The 21,516-nt window shown below is 37.9% G+C and overlaps 2 protein-coding genes across 2 annotated transcripts; one reads left to right on the forward strand and one right to left on the reverse strand.

Annotated features, from left to right (window-relative positions):
- The first annotated feature begins 5,901 nt into the window (after window positions 1–5,901).
- On the forward strand, window positions 5,902–12,135 carry ccng1 (cyclin G1). The gene is made up of 6 exons (XM_067384989.1): window positions 5,902–6,080; window positions 8,286–8,549; window positions 8,637–8,890; window positions 8,980–9,058; window positions 9,139–9,249; window positions 11,142–12,135. The coding sequence occupies exons 2-6, from the start codon at window positions 8,286–8,288 to the stop codon at window positions 11,331–11,333; spliced, it is 900 nt and encodes a 299-aa protein (XP_067241090.1). The 5' UTR covers window positions 5,902–6,080; the 3' UTR covers window positions 11,334–12,135.
- A 198-nt stretch (window positions 12,136–12,333) lies between these two features.
- nudcd2 (NudC domain containing 2) lies at window positions 12,334–18,798 on the reverse strand. The gene is made up of 4 exons (XM_067384990.1): window positions 18,469–18,798; window positions 17,046–17,094; window positions 16,783–16,934; window positions 12,334–12,593 (listed from the first exon to the last, which is right to left on the reverse strand). Exons 1-4 carry the CDS (start codon window positions 18,655–18,657, stop codon window positions 12,513–12,515), a joined length of 471 nt encoding a protein of 156 aa, XP_067241091.1. The 5' UTR covers window positions 18,658–18,798; the 3' UTR covers window positions 12,334–12,512.
- Between the last annotated feature and the right edge of the window lie 2,718 nt (window positions 18,799–21,516).

Below are 21,516 nucleotides of genomic sequence, written 5' to 3' on the forward strand. Positions count from 1 at the left end.
AACCAGGCACTGCTCATCACCTGTCCAGTACAGTCCCAACAGTGAAGCATGGTGGCGGCAGCATCATGCTGTGGGGGTGTTTTTCAGCTGCAGGGACAGGACGACTGGTTGCAATCGAGGGAAAGATGAATGCGGCCAAGTACAGGGATATCCAGGACGAAATCCTTCTCCAGAGCGCTCAGGACCTCAGACTGGGCCGAAGGTTTACCTTCCAACAAGACAATGACCCTAAGCACACAGCTAAAATAATGAAGGAGTGGCTTCACATCAACTCCGTGACTGTTCTTGAATGGCCCAGCCAGAGCCCTGACTTAAACCCAATTGAGCATCTCTGGAGAGACCTAAAAATGGCTGTCCACCAACGTTTACCATCCAACCTGACAGAACTGGAGAGGATCTGCAAGGAGAAATGGCAGAGGATCCCCAAATCCAGGTGTGAAAAACTTGTTGCATCTTTCCCAAAAAGACTCATGGTTGTATTAGATCAAAAGGGTGCTTCTGCTAAATACTGAGCAAAGGGTCTGAATACTTAGGACCATGTGATATTTCAGTTTTTCTTTTTTAATAAATCTGCAAAAATGTCAACAATTCAGTTTTTCTGTCAATATGGGGTGCTGTGTGTACATTAATGAGGAAAAAAATGAACTTAAATGATTTTAGCAAATGGCTGCAATATAACAAAGAGTGAAAAATTTAAGGGGGTCTGAATACTTTCCGTACCCACTGTATGTGTATATATATATAAATATACTGTGCACAGCTTCAAAAAAGACAAAAATCCTTCTTGTCCGAGCCCATCTGTATTAGTCTCTGTTTATGTACTGTATATGGGCCAATATGTGTCATTCTCTCTCATTCTATTGACATGTGAATCTTTGTGAGTCCTATTATTTGCTCTCGTCGGCTGCTCCTGTTTGTCTCTGATGCCTGGAGTAAGTGTGCTCCAATACTGTAGCATTATGGCACCTGGCAGACAGTGTGTTGGCACGGCCGAGGACAGAGAGACAGATTGAGGCTGACACAGCAGACCTTCACTTGGCGAATGGCTGGCACTGCCTGCTGTGCGGATCAGAGCCGGCCTCTATGACACTCCACTCGGGGGGGCCTGTCACCCTTTTGGAAAAAAGGAGTGCTGCTAGACTTCCGTTCCGGCTGCAGGATGGCAACAACATCAGCGGAAAATGTTCGGAAATCCTTCACAGTATGATGCCATATTCTAAATGTCATCTAGGAGCCAAGTGCATCGAAAAGAAATTAGGGCATTTATAAAGGGCTCTTTCCTTACATTTGGACATGGAGTGTGGTGCATATTTACAACTCTAAAAGTGTCTGATCTGATTGGATGATTAAGGATATTAACATTTTTTGTGCTAACGTTTTGAGAACATTGTTAAATAACGCCCCTTTCACCAGATGTACTATAAGTCTCTGGTGTCTCCAGAATGTGTGTGTGAAGTTTCAGCTCAAAATCCCCCACAGATCATTTATTATAGCTTGTTAAATTTGCCCCTATTTGGGTGTGAGCAAAAACACTCCATTTTGTGTGTCCCTTTAAATGCAAATGAGCTGCTGCTCCAGAAGAGGGCGGAGCTTTAACAGCTCAACAACAACAAAGCTGGAGAATCTCACGCAGCCAAAATGAGGAAAGTGTTCAGCCTTACATTGTTCAAACCGGAGTCGACACTGATGGAGAGACTCAGGAAGAAGTTACAACTTTTAGACGTTTCTGAATGGTTAGTGGATAAATTGATGTAGTTGCTGTGGAGTTGATTCAACTCATCCACTAGCATGTGCCGTCATGTTCATCTTTTGTGTTGAATTGACCCTAGTTTGGCGTAAAATGACGGTATGACAACAACACTCTTCTACAACAACTCTTCCTCTTCTCTAAAGCAGCCCAACATGGCCCCGCCCCCTTTGTTGTGTGTTGTGGGGGGCGTGGTTTATGTAAATTGTAGGGTTTGTGATGTCACAAACCTGGGAAGAATCTCGTTGTAGTCCCTACCAGCCGTTTATTGCAGAAAATTCTTTAAAAGAAAATATCTTTGCATTACCTAAAGTTCTGAGGCCGTTCCTTGTCAGCTGGGAAGGCCAGAATCACTCAGGTGTACCTGCTTAGCTTCCCTCACTATGTACACTGTCAGGTGCAATCAGATCAGCCATGTTTATGTCAAGCACTTTCAGTTCAGCCATGGCCTGGAGTCTTAATGTCATTTTGCCAAGCTTTCCAGCAGAAAGAGGGCTACAGATGAATCTCAATAATGAGCCATGTGCTCCAAACAGCAGGATTCTCGTATGGTCTCCTGTTCAAGCTGTGACTGTGAGTATGCTTGCTTTGCCACCCAAACAAGGCAACAGGGGGCTTAAAGTGTGCTGCCCCATTTTATAGTAGAGGATTATTTAAATATCTGAATATTCAATCAGCAGGAAACAATTAAGCATTCTCAAATCAGCCCTTCATCCGATAAGCATATTGATCAGCCGTGCTCTGCAGGATACAGTACACCGAGCCAAGAGCAGAATACAGTAGGATCCTATAATTATTAGGGCTGGGTAAAAAATATTGATTTCTCGATTTTAATCGATTCTCATTTTTACGAACTGATATCGATTCTTAAATCTCAAGAATCGATTAGTCTAGTCTGTTTTCAGTTGATGAATGAGCAGAATATGTAGCTCCTCCCATCCAATAAATCGCAATAATCTTTGTTACTTTTGATATGAAGCAAAGTCTCAGATTTCAAATGACGTCCATCTTATTATGAGATTCAAAAAATAAATGTCGTTTTGGCGCTGTTTAATGTGGCGTGACGGATCGCTTTAGCGCCTCAGTTAAAGAGAAGCATGTGATCATCCTCTCCTCCGCTTTAATACCAGTTACAGCGAAATAAACATGAACATCTGAAGGTATGTTAAAATATACAGTACAACTTACTGAAATCTGTATCATGTCTCGTGTAATCGCTCAATCAGTGCTTCAACCTCAATAAAACAGCTTCAATGTCACGTGACGTCACATTTACCTCAGAAAAACACATTCAGTGACCATAAACTCATTAGTCAGCTAGAAAAGTGAACTCTAGAAAGAGAAATATAGCTATGCACCGTTACATATTCATTATAATTTTTAATGTTCTTCAATATTTAATGCATGTTTGAATAAATCAGCCGCGATTTAAATGTTTATATTTAAAAAAACGAATTGGAGTAGAAATATGATTATGTAATTCTAAACTTTATCTATAATAAAAACATCATTGAGTGTAATTTAAGTGTTTGTATAAATAAGTTAATTTAATCTTCAATATTATTATAGTAGCACCAGCTGACTCTCATGTGTAGATTACAGCATTAGTTGAGAAATTTTTTTCCTCTAGAAAATTTGCCATGTGCTGAAACTGAAATACTACATCCAAAATAATCAAATTGAATCGAATTGTGAAAATTGTGTCAGTATCCAGCCCTAATAATTATGCAAAAATGTTTCAGGAATGGTTTGAGGAGCACAATATTGAGTTTGAGGTGTTGACTTGGCCTCCAAATTCCCCAGATCTCAATCCAATCAATCACAAACAAGTCCGATCCATGGAGGATCCACCTCACAACTTACAGGATTTAAAGGATCTGCTGCTAACATCTACAGATGCACACCTTCAGGGGTCTAGAGGAGTCCATGCCTCGACGGGTCAGCAAAAGGGGGATCAACACAATATTAAGATAACGTTATGCCTGATCGGTGTACGTATATGCATGAAAATGTTTGTCGAGGTGAAGAGATAGAAAGCAAATGCCGTTTTCCTCCACAAGCTAGACCGACTTCCACATCACATACAATGACAACAAACCCCTCCTTCTCGCTAAAGCTTGGTTTTGTAACTAGGCACTGGGTTAAAAGGATCTCTAGGGAAAGCTTGTGAAAAAGGCCGGTCTAACCCTTGGCTCTGGGGGATCTCTCTGGGAATAAATCGAGTGCTGTCAGAGCTGTCAGACTGTCATGTCATCTAATTCTAGAAATAGCTGTGAGGAGGGTTAAGAGGCAGTCGGATTATCCATGTTTATAAGAAATGCTTTAAAACATCTTAGCATGCTTGTATGATGCATATAAATGCAGAAAATGTCGATTTCATCCTTGGCTTTTGGTGTGAGGGTTTTTGCAGTTATGTTTGGCGCCATCTTCTGGTACTGAAACATTAAGCAATACAAGTTAGTAAATTTATTTTATATCAATACAGATATGAATTAATTCACATATTTCTTGTTTTCTTTTTCAGCTGACTTATCTTATATGAATATTTTGTCTGTGAATTTGGAGCATGTGTTTATAAATTAAGACTATGTTTATGTAACTTGTGTTTCTTTTATTATGTATTTGATTGTTTGCTTGACAATTAGAGTCACAGTGCATATTTATGTTCAGATGTTTTGTTTGTTTTGGCTAACTGTTGTTGTTTTATGTTGTTGTTGTTGTTGTTTTATGTTGTAACCCCTGGAACCTTCTAGAACATTCTAGGATGTGAAAAGTCTCAAAGACAATAGGAATAGAAAGAGGTATTGAATTGACAAATTTGGTGGGTTTTGTTTGAATATAATATAGGCCTTTATATATATATATATATATATATATATACCAGTCAAAAGTTTGGAAACATTACTATTTTTAATGTTTTTGAACAAAGTCTCATTAAGGCTGCATTTATATCATAATAAATACAGAAAAACAATAATATTGTGAAATATTATTACAATTTAAAATTATGGTTTTCTATTTTAAAACACTCTTAAATGTAATTTATTTCTGTGATCAAAGCTGAATTTTCAGCATCATTACTCCAGTCTTCAGTGTCACATGATCCTTCAGAAATCATTCTGATATGCTGATTTGATACTCAGTTATTATAAATGTTGAAAACAATTTTTTTTGGAACCTGTGATACTTTTTTTTAGGATTCATTGATGAATAAAAGGTTAAAAAGAACAGCATTTATTCAAAATATAAATCTTTTCTAACAATATAAATCTTTACTATCACTTTTTATCAATTTAACACATCCGTGCTGAATAAAAGTATTAATTTCTTTAAAAAAAAAACAGAAAGAAAAAAATTACCGACCCCAAACTTTTGAACGGTAGTGTATATTGTTACAAAAGATTTCTATTTTAAATAAATGCTGATATTTTTAAACTTTTTATTCATCAAATAATCCGGAAAAAGTATCACAGGTTAATATTAACTGTTTCCAACACTGATAATAAATCATCATATTAGAATGATTTCTGAAGGATCATGTGACACTGAAGACTGGAGTAATGCTGCTGAAAATTCAGCTTTTTAAAGAATATTAAAATAGAAAACCATCATTTTAAATTGCAATAATATTTCACAATATTATTGCTTTTTCTGTATTTATTATGAAATAATATTGTTCAAAAACATTAAAAATAGTAATGTTTCCAAACTTCTGACTATATGTGTGTGTGTGTTTTCATGAAACCAAATGTAATCATTCTTTAATTTTATTTAGCAGTATTTTTCTTAATGTGTTTTTAATCATCCATTCATTTTTTATTTATTGAATAAGAATGAATGCGCTCATGTTGATGTTTTGAGGGTTTTTCATGCAGTTATGATGGTGATTTAATACTTTAAATACATTTTTTGTCTTTTTCTCAACGCTTTAACGCTATTCTGTGTGTTTTTAGAGCTTTGCAAGTCACAGCAGCACAATGAGTTCACAAGCGACTAAACCCCGCCTCTGTCAGTCTGTGGGGGCGTGGTCAAAGCGCACAGACAAACCCGGACCAATAGGCATTCAGAAAGACGGAGCTCTGTGTCAGCACTGCCCAATAAGGTGATCCTATGTTTGGATATGGACTTTCTCAGCGTATATAAGATGGAAGACGCGTGCGCGTCACTGCCTGACGCCAAGGGTTGGGGTGTGCAAGGCGCAGAAGTAATCTTGCTTTAAACTTACATACTTTAAACTTTCTTTTATTTTTAGTAACTTTATTTTGTGTTTTATTTCATAAAATCAAAGATTTATATACTTTTTTTTTTAATCGGATCATCAAAACAACAAAAGGTAAGCAATAAATTAATTTATTAATATTTCAGATTGTGTTTTGTAATTATCACTCTCAATGTTAAGCTCTAGATGTTTCTTTTGAGCTGATGGTTGATCAGGCCTACAAATGTTCTCCACCACCCGAAAACAACAAAATATACTCCATGTTCGTACGCTAAACGTAAAATATATGAAGTTCGGTTTAATATTTTGATTTAAAGTGTAATCTAAAGTCAAATGAAACAGCCAAATACTGTTAAAAAGCTTCAATGGAGAGTAAACATCGTGAACGCGCTTGTTAGCGGACATGCCCGGACATGACCAGCTGCTCGTGCACAATAAACCCATGAATCTGTACGTTAGTCTCGAGCTCTTCACCATTTGCGCTACGCAAATAAAGAAAACATTGTAAACATGAGCAATATTGATTGGGGTATGTTGTTTATGTGTATATATTGAAGTGATTTGACAGTTTCATAAGCTGGGACATGCCCGGGCATGTATTCAGACCCTCGTTTTCAAGATGGACACTTGTTTTAGCTTAACTATCACTTGGTGTCCTTAAAACAGTGTGAAATCATTTATTTTAATAATCTGAAATTAGAGATTTTGGGAACACTTGTTACATATGCTCTAAAAGGTGTATCTTGATTACATAATTCACTTTATCGTAGTGCAAAGGTCATGTGTGTTTGCATCCATAGTTAATTTGTCTAACGTTATATGGAAAATCATTGAACAATTTCGCTGTCTTTTAAAGTGTTAGTTGGCCCAAAAAATAAATTTTCTGTAATTACCTCATGTCGTTTCAAACCCTTAAAATGTTCGTTCATCTTCGGAACAGAAATTAAGATATATTTGATGAAATCAATATATATATTTTTTTTTAATCTTCAAAGGAAAACAACGAAATTACCACATTCAAGGTCTAGAAAAGTAGTAACCTCGTCAACGTGACCGCAGTGGTTTAACCGTAATGTTATGAAGTGACAAGAATACTTTTGTGCGCAATTTAAGCAAAATCGTCTCGTACGCAGTTGCGGTAGTGAACGCAGTTCAGCGCTTCCGTGTTTACGTTCGAACGCCGCGTCACACTGCACACGTGATCAACGTCCAGAACCTGGAAGCACTGCAATGAAAACGGAATAGCAGAATGACAGACAAATTTGTTGAATAAAGTATTTTTTCCTTTTTGCGCACAAAGTATTCTCATCGCTTCATAACATTAAGGTTGAACCACTGCAGTCACATGACTATTTTAACAATGTTTTTGCTTTTCCGTGAACTAACCCTTTAATAGTTCTTTAGTTTAATATGGGTCATTGACAAATAAGGTTTTTAAAGGGGTAAAAAGAAACATAATGGAGATTAAATGATTTTTGAAGTTAAGTGTTGACAATGAGATTGTGGTTTTTATAATCAATTAACACTGCTTTTTGTCTTTTTTTTTTTTTTTTTACAAGATCGACAATTTGTTCCCAAGAAAGTCATTCAGTTTAACCAAAATTTTGGTTTTACTGAATGACAATATTTTCAAACAATACTAACGGGCTGATATCTAGCAAAAGGACAATCAAACATTTTCTTTAGTACAAGTTTTTAAAATATTACAACATTTTCCATGTTTTATAGCGGTTGCACCGAATGACCTGATGTTTCGGGACATGCGTATGATCAAGTGAAAACGTGAATTTTTCAAATAGTTGAGAGAGTTCGTTACTTTGCTTCATGACCATGTGGTCCTTTGTAGGTGTCTGAATGATGTCACATCCTGTCACATGATACTGACCGCATGACTCAATCCAAAACTGTCTCTTTATATTGGTTACTCCAAATGACATCAATGAAATTCATTTTTCTGGACATCTTCTCATAATAAAATAACGACTTCTACACATAATTTTAACACCATTTTGCACTATGTTGATATATGATGTTATAAAATCATGCCAGAATAAAAATTATATACATTTATTACATTTTAAGATATTTTAATCACAAATGAAATGGCTGTATTGGCCTTTTTAACACTTCAAAATCTTTTAAAATACCTTTTTATCTGTAGGAAAATATAATTTAAAATCTTTTGGATTCAATAAACGAGATCTAGTTGTACTACCTTACACTTTGGATGTCATATCTTCGTTTTATTATTATTATTATTAAGGCCTTTGGACAAAAAAATGACCTGTTGCATCATTGACCCTTGTGTTATAATTTCAGATGATTGACCAGGTTACCGGAGCAGGGGCTTTGCCTTTCGCAGTCCAGCTCAAAGCTCTTCTGGACCAAGAGGCCAGATATCAGCCCAAACTCAGTGGACTCCGTGTCATCGAGTCTGCTCAGGATAACGGTCTAAGAATGACCGTCAAGTTGAGAGACTTTCAAGTGCGAGAACTTCTCTCCCTGACACGATTCTTTGGCTTCTGTGCGGAGACTTTCTCCCTCGCTGTGAACCTTCTCGATCGATTCCTGGCTGTGGTGAAGGTGTGTGAGCTTTTCAGACTAATTTATTATAGCATCTTCGTATTTGACCTTCTGAATATGAGTCCCTGATGAGTGATTTTTCTTCAGATTCAACCCAAGCATCTGTCCTGCGTCGGTCTCTGCTGCTTCTACATCGCTGTGAAGACTTCAGAAGAAGAGAAGAATGTTCCTTTGGCCAGTGACCTCATCAGGATCAGTCAGAATCGCTTCACGGTGCATGACATGATGAGGATGGAGAAGATCGTTCTGGAAAAGCTCTATTGGAAGGTCAAGGCTCCAACTGCCCTTCACTTCCTCAGATTCTTTCACTCTTGCATTCAAGAGAAGGTGGACACAGAAAGGTGAGCGGCACAACTTTTTATGTATACTACTATTCAAAAGTTTAGGATTGATTATTTAATACATTTAATAATCCAATCTTTCTTTTCAGTAAGAGGATTCTGAACATTGAGAGGCTTGAGGCTCAGTTGAAGGCTTGCCATTGCTCCTTTACTTTCACTAAAATGAAGGTAAGCGGTTTTGGACCGTTCTGCAGTTTGATTTCGAAACGAAGTATGTTTGGAGTTTGACTATAATTCTGTTCCTGCAGCCTTCACTGCTTGCTTTGTCCCTTCTGGCCCTGGAGATCGAGGATCGGCACGAGTGTGAGCCAGTTCCGGCTCTGAAAGAGGCTCTGGATGGACTACAGGAGAGTTTGTCTGTGAGTTTACTTGGATTAAAGCAGATTTACTGATTTCAACAAACGGCTTGTGCTTAAAGGATTAGTTCAGTTCAGAATTAAAATTTCATGATGATTTTTCTCACCCTCATGTCATCCAAGATGTTTTTCTTTCTTCAGTTGAAAAGAAATGAAGGTTTTTGAGGAAAACATTACAGGAGGATTCTCCTTTATAGTGGACTTCAATGGGCACCAAATGGTTGAAGTTCAAAATTACAGTTTCAGTGCAGCTTCAAAGGGTTTTAAATGATACCAGACGAGGAATAAGAGTCTTATCTAGAGAAACCATCGCTCATTTTCTAAAAAACAAATATAATTTATATACTTTAACCACAAATGCTCGTCTTGCACTGCTCTGTGATGCTCCACGCATGACGTAATCATGTTGGAAAGCATGTTTGAGCATCAGAGCAGTGCAAGACAAGCATTTGTGGTTAAAGTATATAAATTATATTCTAGAAAATGAGCGGTTTCTCTACATCAGACTCTTATTCCTCGTCTGGGATCATGTAGAGCTCTTTGAAGCTGCACTGAAACTGACATTTGGACCTTCAACCCGTTGAACCCCAGTGAAGTCCACTATATGGAGAAAAATCCTGGAATGTTTTCCTCAAAAACCTTCGTTTTTCGACTGAAGAAAGGCATAAACATCTTGGATGACATGGAGTAAATTATCAGGAAATTAATTCTGAAGTGAACCAATCCTTTAAAGGGTTTACTTGGTTGGGAAAATGGGTGGAGAAATGGGCGAGTTTTTGCGCAACCAGTTATGCTAGGTTCAGACTACACAATATTTTAGTCTGTTAAGATGGTCACTGTCAGATTATGCAGTTGGACTTCTAAATCTGTGTCATGGACAAGAAACCTGTTGGACTACACACTGCGTCCCGACCAATCATTGCTTGTCGCCTTTAACGACAAGCGTGATGTCATTTGATAAGGAGAAACTAGTGACTGACTTCTGTAAATGCGCTAATGAAGAGATTCTGTGCTCGATTGATCCATGTCACAGATGTGACAGAACCCGCCATGAAGGGAAAAACAAAATGAAACATGCTAGTTTTTCTGTCATGAAGCATTGCATACGCGGTGTCTGTTGTCGTCCGCTACGATTCCTGATTCTTTCTTCCAGACGCCGATTCTTTACGAATCGCCACGACACCCTACGTCAAATGGATGGTGCCAAATTCAGGCTGATGTTGTGTTGTCAAAAATATTATTTCAATATGCATTGATACTGAAATATCTGAAACTGCTCCAATACTATTCTGCAGTATCAACTGTGCATTCGCTCTCTTCTCTCCGATGAATTGACACACCCGCCTCACACTCATTCGCTCTGGTTGTATAGTGCTTGTGTTGTGCATAATTTTAGTCATTCCCACAGGTGTCGCACTCACACCAAACATGCGAACCGCTGATCTATAGAAGTGTCGCTCTCATAAAGCTGCATCTCGTACCAAATTGAGCTCCTTTTTGTTGCTTATTGAGCTTAAACAATCAAATACACACAGAATTGTCAAAATGCCCATCTTGGCGAGTATTGAGGTAAATGCGGTCAGTTTTGGAATGTAAATAGTTGAGAGAACGCATGTTGTGTAACGGTATATTTGATCCCTGCCTAAGCTCTTAAAGTGACAGTAGCCTAATAAACCTGCTGCTGTCGGTCATGTTAATCAAAGAACAAAAGACTGAAAATCACCCACTGTTCTTGACTGAACCATTTAATGCTTAAAATTACAAAAGTTATTAAGCGGAGGCAAAAGATTGGAGAAGTCCTGCATATGTCACCAGAGAAAAGTCTGTTTTTTTTTTTTTAAATCTCAATTAAACATTAGGAGGTAAATGGTGGTTTTGTGACTTTTGCATTTCAGGTTAAATCTGGAGACCTGGTTTGCGTGAGGGAGCTTGTTGCTAAATGCCTGGCTGAATACGCCACCACCAAGTGCCTGAAGCCAAATGGCCAGAGACTGCGTTGGATGATTTCGGGTAGAACCGCCAGACAACTCAAGCATAGTTACTACAAGATTGCCCATCTACCCACGATTCCTGAATATGCTTGTTAAGACAGTTAGTGTTGTGCGCCCATAACCGAACAACTTAATTCAGTCCTATGGAAAACCGTGTGAATGGTTCAATATTTATGCTATGGGCACCCAACACTAATTGTGCTAACTTTAATTCCTTCCTCAGTCTTTGTTTCTCTTTAACACCTGCAATGATTGTATTTATTTCACATCCGCACTGGCTCAATCTTGATTACTAGTCAAGGGTGGGTTTGAGCAAGTCTATCAGATGGGTTTCACTGGTAAGGCTTGCACATGTACAGTATGTTCATTTGAATCGGCGCAAGAATCGCTGGTTGTTTAAAGCAATGAAGTATAGAACCGCCTAGGTCCTCAGTCCACTGTGTGGAAGAGGAGGGAGAAGGGTTTTGAGATTCACGACAACATCAGAACCAAGAGATCAGGCCCAAAACCCTTAACTCCCACCCTAGGTTGTCCGCTGTTGTAATGCACACTCCTACCCAAGGTGATAAACGAGATTTTTTTTTTTTTGGTTTTTTTTCTTTATTTTTGGCATTCTGCTTTCTAATGTGGCATGATGAAATCTGGATGTTGATGGAAATGCAGGTTTTAACTTTATATAACATGCCTGTAATAGGAAGAAAACTACTAATTACTAACTGACCAGGCTGAAGCTTATTTTACATTTGGTTAATACTACAAACTTATGTAACCATGACCATTTGTTTTATACCTGGTATAAGTTACACTTAACAAATTGAGTGGTACAAATAAAACTGTTGAAATGGATTGAATTGAATGCAAGTGGCTCCTTTTGTTTTGGCTCTAATCTGGAAGTCAAGAGCAGCATTTTGCAGAATTTATGTAGTTGAACCTTTCAATAAAAACGTATTGAAATGTGAAATACCCTTGCTTGTTTTGTGGTGTTTGAGGCATTTAATAAGTGCTTGAACATTATTTATTGAAATTCAAAGGATAACTGAGTCAACAGTCTTCTAAAACCACTGTGGTGGCAATTACAAAACTTGGCATTTGTAAATTAAAACCACCATAAAGGCTGCTTGTGATTAGACTATGGCTTTCTATCAATTGATGGACATTGTTGGGATATGCTCCCTATATCTCCAAAGGGAAAAAAAAGAGAACATGTTCTCCATGAGGGGAATTCACTGATGCAATTTGGTAAGACCACATCAAATGCAGTAACAAATAGTCCTTTTATTTCAAGTTGGAGAAATCTGGTCCACCACCATGAAAATTCCCAGAGATCTCTGCCCCGCTGAAGTCAAATCCAGGGTTCTGTTTGAAACAGATGGGAAAGAAAATTATAAAATGGATATATGCTACTGTTCAAACGTTTCAGCAAAGATGCATTAAATTAATCCAAAGTTAGGTATTTTTAGAAAGATGTTGTTTCTTTTGGACTTTATGCAGCAAATAATCCAAAAGAAATGCATCAGTTTCCACAAAAATGTATATCTTTTCTGCAACAAACATTATTCATGCCAGGCCAGTAGATGGCGATGTCACTTTGTAAAGGACCACTAAGCACCTATATACTGAATACACATGGCATCACCATTTTCACAATTTACACTGAGATGATGGCATCGTTATCAAATGTGCATTTCGAAACCCATTTTCAAAAGTTTGCAGTTTTGGTTAGCATAAGGGTACATGTACACAACAAAAATGTACTAAAAAATGCAAATGTTTTTCCTTTGTGTTTTTTGCATACAGAAGAAAACGTCAAAATGATCTCCGTTCACACGGATCTGCAAAAACATTTTAAAACGCTGCATTCTTCACGCCAGGCCAGTAGATGGCGATGTCACTTTGTAAAGAAACACTACGCATCTATAGATTGAACACGTACGCGTGGTATCACCATTTTCACAAATTTCCGTTTTTGTAGTTATCGATACGTTATCTCTGCGTAATCAAAAACATGCATTTCGAAACCCATTTTCAAAAGTTTGCGTTTTTGGTTAGCATAAGGGTACATTAATTTACACAACAAAAATGTACTAAAAAAATGCAAATGTTTTTCCTTTGTGTTTTAACGATCTCCGTTCACATGTATACGCAAAAACATTTTAAAACGCTGTATTATTCACACCAGACCAGTAGATGGCGATGTCATTTTTGTAAAGAAACACTACGCACCTATCCACAAGTTTCCTACGCCCCATGAGGCCTTGCGTCAAACGTGGGAGCGTCTTCCGGGTCGAAGTAAACAAGCTGGACGTGACACTCATTCAACAGTTAACAGTCATTCAAGATTTAACGATCCAAAATTGCGAACGTTTGTTTTTTACTTAAAGATTTAAGATTCCGGCATCAATATTTGAACAATGACAGATAAAACATTAAACCAAATAAATACACGATTATAATCATATAAGAATTGTCTTCTTTCCTCAAGCAGTCTCTGATATTTTCCATAAACGTGTGTATTTATTGCAATGGTTAACATAAGTAGCCTTTAGCATCGCATACTGTGGAAACGCGACTGGCTCTGGCACGCACGACACGTTAGGCTTTGGTGCATCAGTGACCGGTGAAGTACAGACAGCGGGTTGTTCGTGTATTGCAGGGTCAGGATGCTTTAGTCATGCAGCAGCACTTTTGTGGAAGGTCAGTAAAGTAAAGAGCAATTAAGGGCACGAAAACTGTTTATTGTATTGTGATATTAATGTAGTAAACTGACATGTTGTCCCTGAGCACCGTAACGACATCTCTCATAAAGATTTGCAACTTTACAAAGTAAACAATGATCCAAAAAACACTTAGCCTCTTCGCTAATTAACACACAAAATACCATTGGTATGCTGCTTCCGCCGCCTCACTGGAAGTTGTACCCATGTTCTCTTTTACAGTAGCGCCCCGCGGAAACAGGTGGATAGACTGAACGAGTAACACGCATGCACATGGCGTCATGGTTTTCACAAATTCACGTTTTTGTAGTTTACACTGAGATGATAATGGTATCATTATGAAAAACGTGCATTTCGAAAACCATTTTCAAACGTTTGTTTTTGGTGAACCGTGAACATAAGGGTACGTTTACGCAACAAAGATGTACTAAAAAACTTAAACATATTCCTTTCTGTTTTTCGCATAGAGACAAAAACATTGCCAAAACAATCTCCGTCCACACGTATCCGCAAAAACATTTAAAAATGCTGTATTACTCACACCTAAGCATGTGACGGTATCAAATTTTCATGTTGCGATTAATTGATGAAGCTTTTATCACGGTATACGGTATTATCACGATATTAAAATAAGTTGCAAAACTATTTTTGTCATATTTTAACAGGTTTAAGAACTCTTTTTGTAATAAAACAAAAACAACTGAAATTTTCAAACAGATTAAAATGCAAAAGAATTAGGCTATAAAGAACAACAGATACACTTTACTCTATTTAATGCATTAACTAAGAGCAATAGCTACATTTGTTACAGAAAGTGTTTTTTTTTTTTGTTAATTTTAATTTAGAAACACAACTGATCATTGTTAGTTTTATCTCAGGTCCATTAAATAAGTTATTTTGATTTTACTAATGTTATTAAATAGTAACTAAGAAATTAACATTAATTAATAATAATTAATACTTTATAAGTATTTTTATTTTCAGTTTAGTGATAATGAAGTAACATGTTAACTAATGAAGCTGTATGTTTTCAAAGTTTTACTGAACAATAACAAATAATCAGAACATTTGATTAAAATATAAAAATGTTTAGGTTTGAAAATAAATATTCTTTTAAGTCTTTTTTAAGTATTCAGTATTTGGTGCTGTGTTGAACAACACTGAAATGAATGGCTGTTTGAAGCATTTTAAAATCTTCACTAGCGCAGTTAACTTGTTTGCACGGTTTCCGTGGTAACCGCTGCATTTCTGCTGTTCCATCAGCGCCCTCTGCTGTCAGAGAGTGAACACGCACTTTCATTCAGCTCGTCTCCTTCACTGGTTCCGCCATGTGCTTCTCGTGCACGTTGGGATTGTTTACATCTGAGCGCGTGTCCTTTTGACGCAGAATACAGCGTGGTTAAGCATTTTATACGATTGATGGGTAAAGTATTCTTAAATGCCTTATAAAAAAAATAATAATTGGTAATAAATTATTATTTACAGTATTCTGAAGTGCCGACGATTACAATATCGTGCATATTCATTATCCCAATTTATTGCATTACCGAATATCGGCACAAGTCTACTCACACCAGGCCAGTAGATGGCGATGTCACTTTGTAAAGAAACACTATGCGCCTATAGACTTAACATGTAACACGCATGCGCGTGGTGTCACCGCTTTGTGTTTTTGTAGTTTACGCGGAGACAACAACAGTATAGTTTTCAAAAACTTGCACTTCAAAACCCATTTTCAAAAGATTACATTTTTAGTGAAGATAAAGGTGCGTTTATGCAACAAAGATGTACTAAAAACTTAAACATTTTCCTTTGTTTTTCACGTACAGATAAAAACATTGTCAAAACGATCTCTGTCCACATGGATCCTCAAAACATTTAAAAACGCTGCATTATTCACGCCAGGCCAGTAGATGGCGATGTCACTTTGTAAAGAAACACTTATAGACTGAACACATAACACACATGCGCGTGGCGTCACCGTTTTGTGTTTTCGTAGTTTACATGGAGACAACGGTATAGTTTTCAATTACTTGCACTTCGAAACCCACTTTCAAAAGTTTGCATTTTCAGGCCCCCAAAACTAGCCTGACTACGTCAGACTTCCTACTTCCGCTCAATTTCATTTCGCTTCTGTACTCAGTCTGAGACAGCGTCAGAGCTTTCTGTTTACCACCGGTCTGGAAACAGCCGGGCCAATCAACGAACAGAGGGCGGGCTGAGAGTCGTGACGTAGATGCTAAGCGCCGAGTTTTACATTCCGACCGCGGAAATGGGAAACGAGACACGGGATGCAATTCGCTCTGTTATGGAGAACATTCAACTCTTTTTCAAACTGAAGCCAGAACAAGAAGAGTGTTTGATAAACATTTGTTTTATCATGTGTTTACAACAGGTTTACAGTGGAAGTTCAATCATAGATTTGAGTTCGATGCATGATGTCTGTGCTTCGATGCGGCTGTACAGGCACATAACATACGTCATAACTAAACGTATCTGATTGGCTTACTGGCGAGAGAGAAAACACTTCTCTATTATGCCATTCCAGACTCTGTCTACGAAGCAAAGTGAAGTAGCAGAGTCTGGTATTACCAGGCTACCCCAAAACACCGTTGTCAAGAAAATGAATGGCCAAGACATATAAAATGTGTTGGAAACGGTGTCGTGTAAACGGCCCCTAAGAACCTTTTTTTTCTCTAAAATCTTACCGACACCAAACTTTTGAAATGTAGTTTGACTTTTTTTTTAAATGTTTTAATTCAGGAGGTTGACCTTCAAGTACACATGACTGAAGTGTGCGCCCAGCAGGGTGCAGTGAAATAGTGCCGCACCTCTCTCTGGAACCTCTCCAGCGTGAGCTTCCTCTGCATCTGATCCTGCACCCATAGGTCAGCCGCGTACTCTCCCTCCAGAAGAGACTGCCAGCAGTTCCCAGCCTCTCGGTTCGTCTTCATAAGAACTATCTGGATCAATTTTTTGTCCTCTGAATGGCACAACAAAGGCAAAATTTTTCCAGAGATATATTTTTTAAGTTAAAGTAAGATACATGCACTATTTACTCTAACATGAATATGTAAATGGCTTTTAGTCTTACCTAACGTCCACGTTGCTTCATCGCTGACTGTAGATCCAAACAGCTTCCCCTGTGAGACGACAGAAAACTGAATTTAAAATTTAGAAGTAGCTGACAGTTTCCATCAGCATCACTAGCAACTTGTACCTCAGTGGGATGTTTCTTATCCAGGCTGAAATGTGATAATGCATTGTGTTTACATGACAGGAAGTCGTCCAACGACAAAATATTCCTTCTAGTCATAGAGTTTACAAACAACTATACTCCTACACTCCAATCAAGTTACCTATGGCAGGACCACATATTCTGAAACAATGAATTTCCATGACTATTTCAATGCCTTTCCAGTTGTTTGCGATTACAGATTTTTAAAAATGATTTTAATCCCAATTTCATTTTAATTTCACAGAGCACATTTGATTTTTGCTGCATTCTCTGAGAAACCATTTGGCTGTTTGACTATCAAAACCACTAATGATGCACGATATATCGGCCACCATATTGGTATTGGCCGATATATGTTCATCTTTAATGTTATCGGCCAGATAAGAAAATTTGGCTGATATATTAATGCTGATAAATAATGGATGTTTCCTTCAGATGTGCACTGTTCACCATGATGGCTCTGAATTGCTTGAGATATGATTGCAATCACTTAAAAAAGGAAAATACAGTCTGCCATATAAGCTACATAATATTATAATGAGAACATTGTAATCGTGTGTTTGGGACATGGCTTTTAATGGTGAGACTTTTGTTTTTGTAATCAGGCTCTCAAAAATGATATAAAAGTTTTGATTTAGATTTATCGGCCAAATATAAAGCTTCGGAGCGTTATGAATCAGCGTGTCGAATCAGCTGTTCGGAGCGCCAAAGTCACGTGATTTCAGTAGTTTGGCGGTTTGACACGCGATCCGAATCATGATTCAACACAAAAGATTCATAACGCTCCCGAAGCTTCCTGAAGCAGTGTTTTGAAATCGGCTATCACTATATAAGTCGTTATTTTGTTTTTTTGGCGCACCAAAAATATTCTCGTCACTTTATAATATTAATATTTAAATGATTTAAATATGTTTTTGGTACATTAATGGTTCTTGGGAGATGAAATGTCATCGCTGCCTATGCAGGCCTCACTGAGCCATCGGATTTCATCAAAAATATCTTAATTTGCGTTCCGAAGATTAACGGATGTAAAACGGCATGAGGGTGAGCAATTAATGACATTATTTTCATTTTTGGTGAACTAACCCTTTAAAAAGCAAAACACACCTGATGCACATTATTTGTTTTTCATTTTTTCTAGATTTCAAACACCTTTCTGTATTTTTGTGTAGTTAATTAAAATGTACACCGCCATCCTGAACGCACCTGACGTCGTAAACACGACTTCCCAACTCGTAAATACGGACTTCCCAGTAGGACTCGATGCTCATATCCATACCTTGAAGATCTGTTGATCTTTTACACGAAGCTCTATGTGTTTGCTCTCGATGTTACACTTGATCTCTTTGGCTGAAGTTCCAGGAGGAACATTGACTTCGATGAAAACCTCCTCCATAGTCTGATACCAGGAGCCCCAAGCGGTTTCACACGGGATCACGCCACTCCTCTCCTCGAAGTGCACTGACATACTGCTCGTCTCAGAGGCCTCTCATGAAAACAAACATCAGTCGCAATAACAGTGCAGAAGCTGGATATATTTCTCATACATTCTGGCAATATCTCTCAGTGTCTTCTTCTGCAGCGGAACGCTGTGGCAGCACTGATCAAGTGCGACATCTAGTGTATGGGAGAGGAGGTAAACAAATATGTTGGGAACGGTTGGGAATAATAGAGGCAGTCGGTGTATGTGTTTGTGTAGGTGTTTAAATATAAAGGCTTATGTAATTATGTTGACATTACTTTATTGTTTATGTGCATTTATAAAACTTTATATTGCTCTGGCAATAAATCTATTTAAATAGTGGTTAGGAAAAGCAAAATAGACTAGATATCTAAACAAAGTCCCTTTAAAGGAACACTCCACTTTTTTTTGAAAATAGGCTCAACTCCCCTAGAGTTAAACAGTTGAGTTTTACCGTTTTCGATTCATTCAGCTGATCTCCGGGTCTGGCGGTACCACTTTTAGCATAGCTTAGCATAGTTGATTGAATCCAATTAGACCGTTAGCATCCTGCTCAAAAATGACCAAAGAGTTTTGATATATTTCAAATTTAAAACTTGACTCTTCTGTAGTTACATCGTGTACTAAGACCGACGGAAGTTGCAATTTTCTAGGCCGATATGGCTAGGAACTATACTCTCATTCCGGCGTAATAATCAAGGAGCTTTGCTGCCGTACCATGAGTGCAGCAGGCGCAATGATATTACGTAGCGCATAGAAAATTGCAACTTTTAATTTTCCGTCGGTCTTAGTACATGATGCGAAGTACAGAAGAGTCATTTTAAATGTGAAAAATATCGAAACGCTTTAGTCATTTTTGAACGAGATGCTAATGGTCTAATCAGATTCAATAAACTATGCTAAGCTATGCTAAAAGTGCTACCGCTAGACCCAGAGATTGGCTGAATGGATTCGAAAACGGTAAAACTCTAGGGGAGTTGGAAAATAAGCCTATTTTGTGTTCCTTTAAGACGAGTCATTTCACTCGGCGGCCATCTTTGAAAGCTGTTTGCAAAGCTTTCGATTCAATTTCATATTTGAAATCACCAATGAAATCTGACAACTGTCTCATACATTTTGTTTCTAAACGCTCAAATCGTGACAAAAAACTGTATTTTTCAGGCTGGATCAAGCTAATGCGCATGCGCAGTCCTAAATGCGCGTCTCTTGTACCTCATTTCGGAGGCGCGCGTCTGACTGTTTCTATAGAAACCGGAGCTTCTAACGGCCGCTGCAGTGACGCGATGACTTTACCAATCGGTGATTGGTTCTTATTTAGAAGGCGGGACTTATTCCGCCATTTTGCGCGTTGCACTTTCTCACATTCAAAACAATTTGAGCGATGCGTCTTGTGTTATTCTATAGTCTTTGAAATAAAGAACTGCAACGCGTAATATGGCGGAATACGTCCCGCCTTCTAAGTAAAAGAGCCAATCGCAGATTGATAAAGTCGTTGCGTCACTGCAGCTGCCTTTAGAAACCTGAGATTCCCGCTTAGGACTGCACCAGGGTTTGCCTCATACGTCCTGAAAAGTGAAGCTGTGGGCTCTTTGATCGCCCCCTGGTGGCTGGATGCAGTACAGGTCATAAAACTTGCCCTCTCCATGCAAACGAATGGGACTTGAGTCAAAACAAAAAAATTATGCTTCAAATAAAATTTTCCGAAAGATGGTTTTGGTCATTTTAGGTAGTTGTTATCACGCTGATATATATTCAATTGTTCGTTTTTGTGATAAGTTTGATTTTAGCCAGCAATTTGATGTTATAGAAACGGGGCGTGTCGTCATGATTGACAGTTGTGATTGACAGCTTCTCTGAGGACTGTCGGAGCTTCGAGAGGAGATATAACTAACTATTAATTTTCTATTTCTATGTTATTTCACACTGACAAAATAAGTTACGTTAGTACGTTAGTTTAACTTTATTTAAAATGGCAGGACCGTTTCTGACATTTTAGAATTGTTTAGTGGCATATAATATTGAGTTTATCTACTGAATTTTTGAGTTTAAAAAATATTATTGGTCTAGAAATAGAATAGCTTATTATTTTATAGGTAGAATTTTAAATTGTGTATAATTATATAGCCTATTTAAAATACATCAATGATGACGCAGTCGTCTGGGCGGAAGTTTGATACCGCGACTCCGCCTCCGGCTCCACTGACGATTTCTTCTGCACATGCCCCGGCTCCAAACTGACGTTTCTGCGTAACATGTCAACGCCCATCATCGAACGTTTTACATTCAGTTCATTACAATGGAAGGAAGCGGCGTCATGTTGTCCACCAAATAAGCTTTTTATTAACGCTATTTGAGCATAAGAAACAACATTTATGGGTCAGTTCATGTCAGATTTAGTTGCTGATTTCAAATATGTAATTTAATTGTGAGTTCACCAACCAGTTTTTGAGATTTTAGGATTCCCCCATTCAAACAGATACTTGGTCTTGGATGGCCGAAATAACTGCCCGGAGGCCGGAGGCGTTGCGAATATGGCCGCCGAGTAAACAGACTTTCCTTGAAAGGGACTTTGGGGAAAGTCAGGGCAACTGCAGTGCATTTTGTAAGAAGTTTGAACTTCACAAAACGGAGCAAGAAGTTTGCTAGTTGAACTACTCTTTAACCTGTTGCTAAAAAAGCAAGAGGATTTTCCTGATCCCTTAATTTGATTATCCTCTCAGCTTCACATCCAGCCCTCCATTTACTGCCAGTCATTCATACAGGACAGTGCTTCAGTTTATTTGTAAGGCATTCTTGCATCCTATAAATTAGATTATTATGATTTTTAAACATTGACAGGTGAATTTATTTATTTTTGCCACAGAA

This window comes from Chanodichthys erythropterus, chromosome 1 (assembly GCF_024489055.1).
Source record: "Chanodichthys erythropterus isolate Z2021 chromosome 1, ASM2448905v1, whole genome shotgun sequence".
NCBI classification, from domain to species: domain Eukaryota; kingdom Metazoa; phylum Chordata; class Actinopteri; order Cypriniformes; family Xenocyprididae; genus Chanodichthys; species Chanodichthys erythropterus.

Bases quoted from the DNA above. Each gene is read 5' to 3' on its own strand.
- ccng1 (XM_067384989.1), top strand. From the start codon at position 8,286: ATGATTGACCAGGTTACCGGAGCAGGGGCTTTGCCTTTCGCAGTCCAG. The intron at 8,891-8,979 runs GTGAGCGGCACA...CTTTCTTTTCAG, and splicing joins GAGAAGGTGGACACAGAAAG to TAAGAGGATTCTGAACATTG. The intron at 9,250-11,141 runs GTGAGTTTACTT...TTTGCATTTCAG, and splicing joins GACTACAGGAGAGTTTGTCT to GTTAAATCTGGAGACCTGGT.
- nudcd2 (XM_067384990.1), bottom strand. From the start codon at position 18,657: ATGTCAGTGCACTTCGAGGAGAGGAGTGGCGTGATCCCGTGTGAAACC. The intron at 17,095-18,468 runs GTATGGATATGA...GTCGTCTCACAG, and splicing joins AAGATCAACAGATCTTCAAG to GGGAAGCTGTTTGGATCTAC. The intron at 12,594-16,782 runs GTGCGGCACTAT...TGTTTCAAACAG, and splicing joins TGGAGAGGTTCCAGAGAGAG to AACCCTGGATTTGACTTCAG.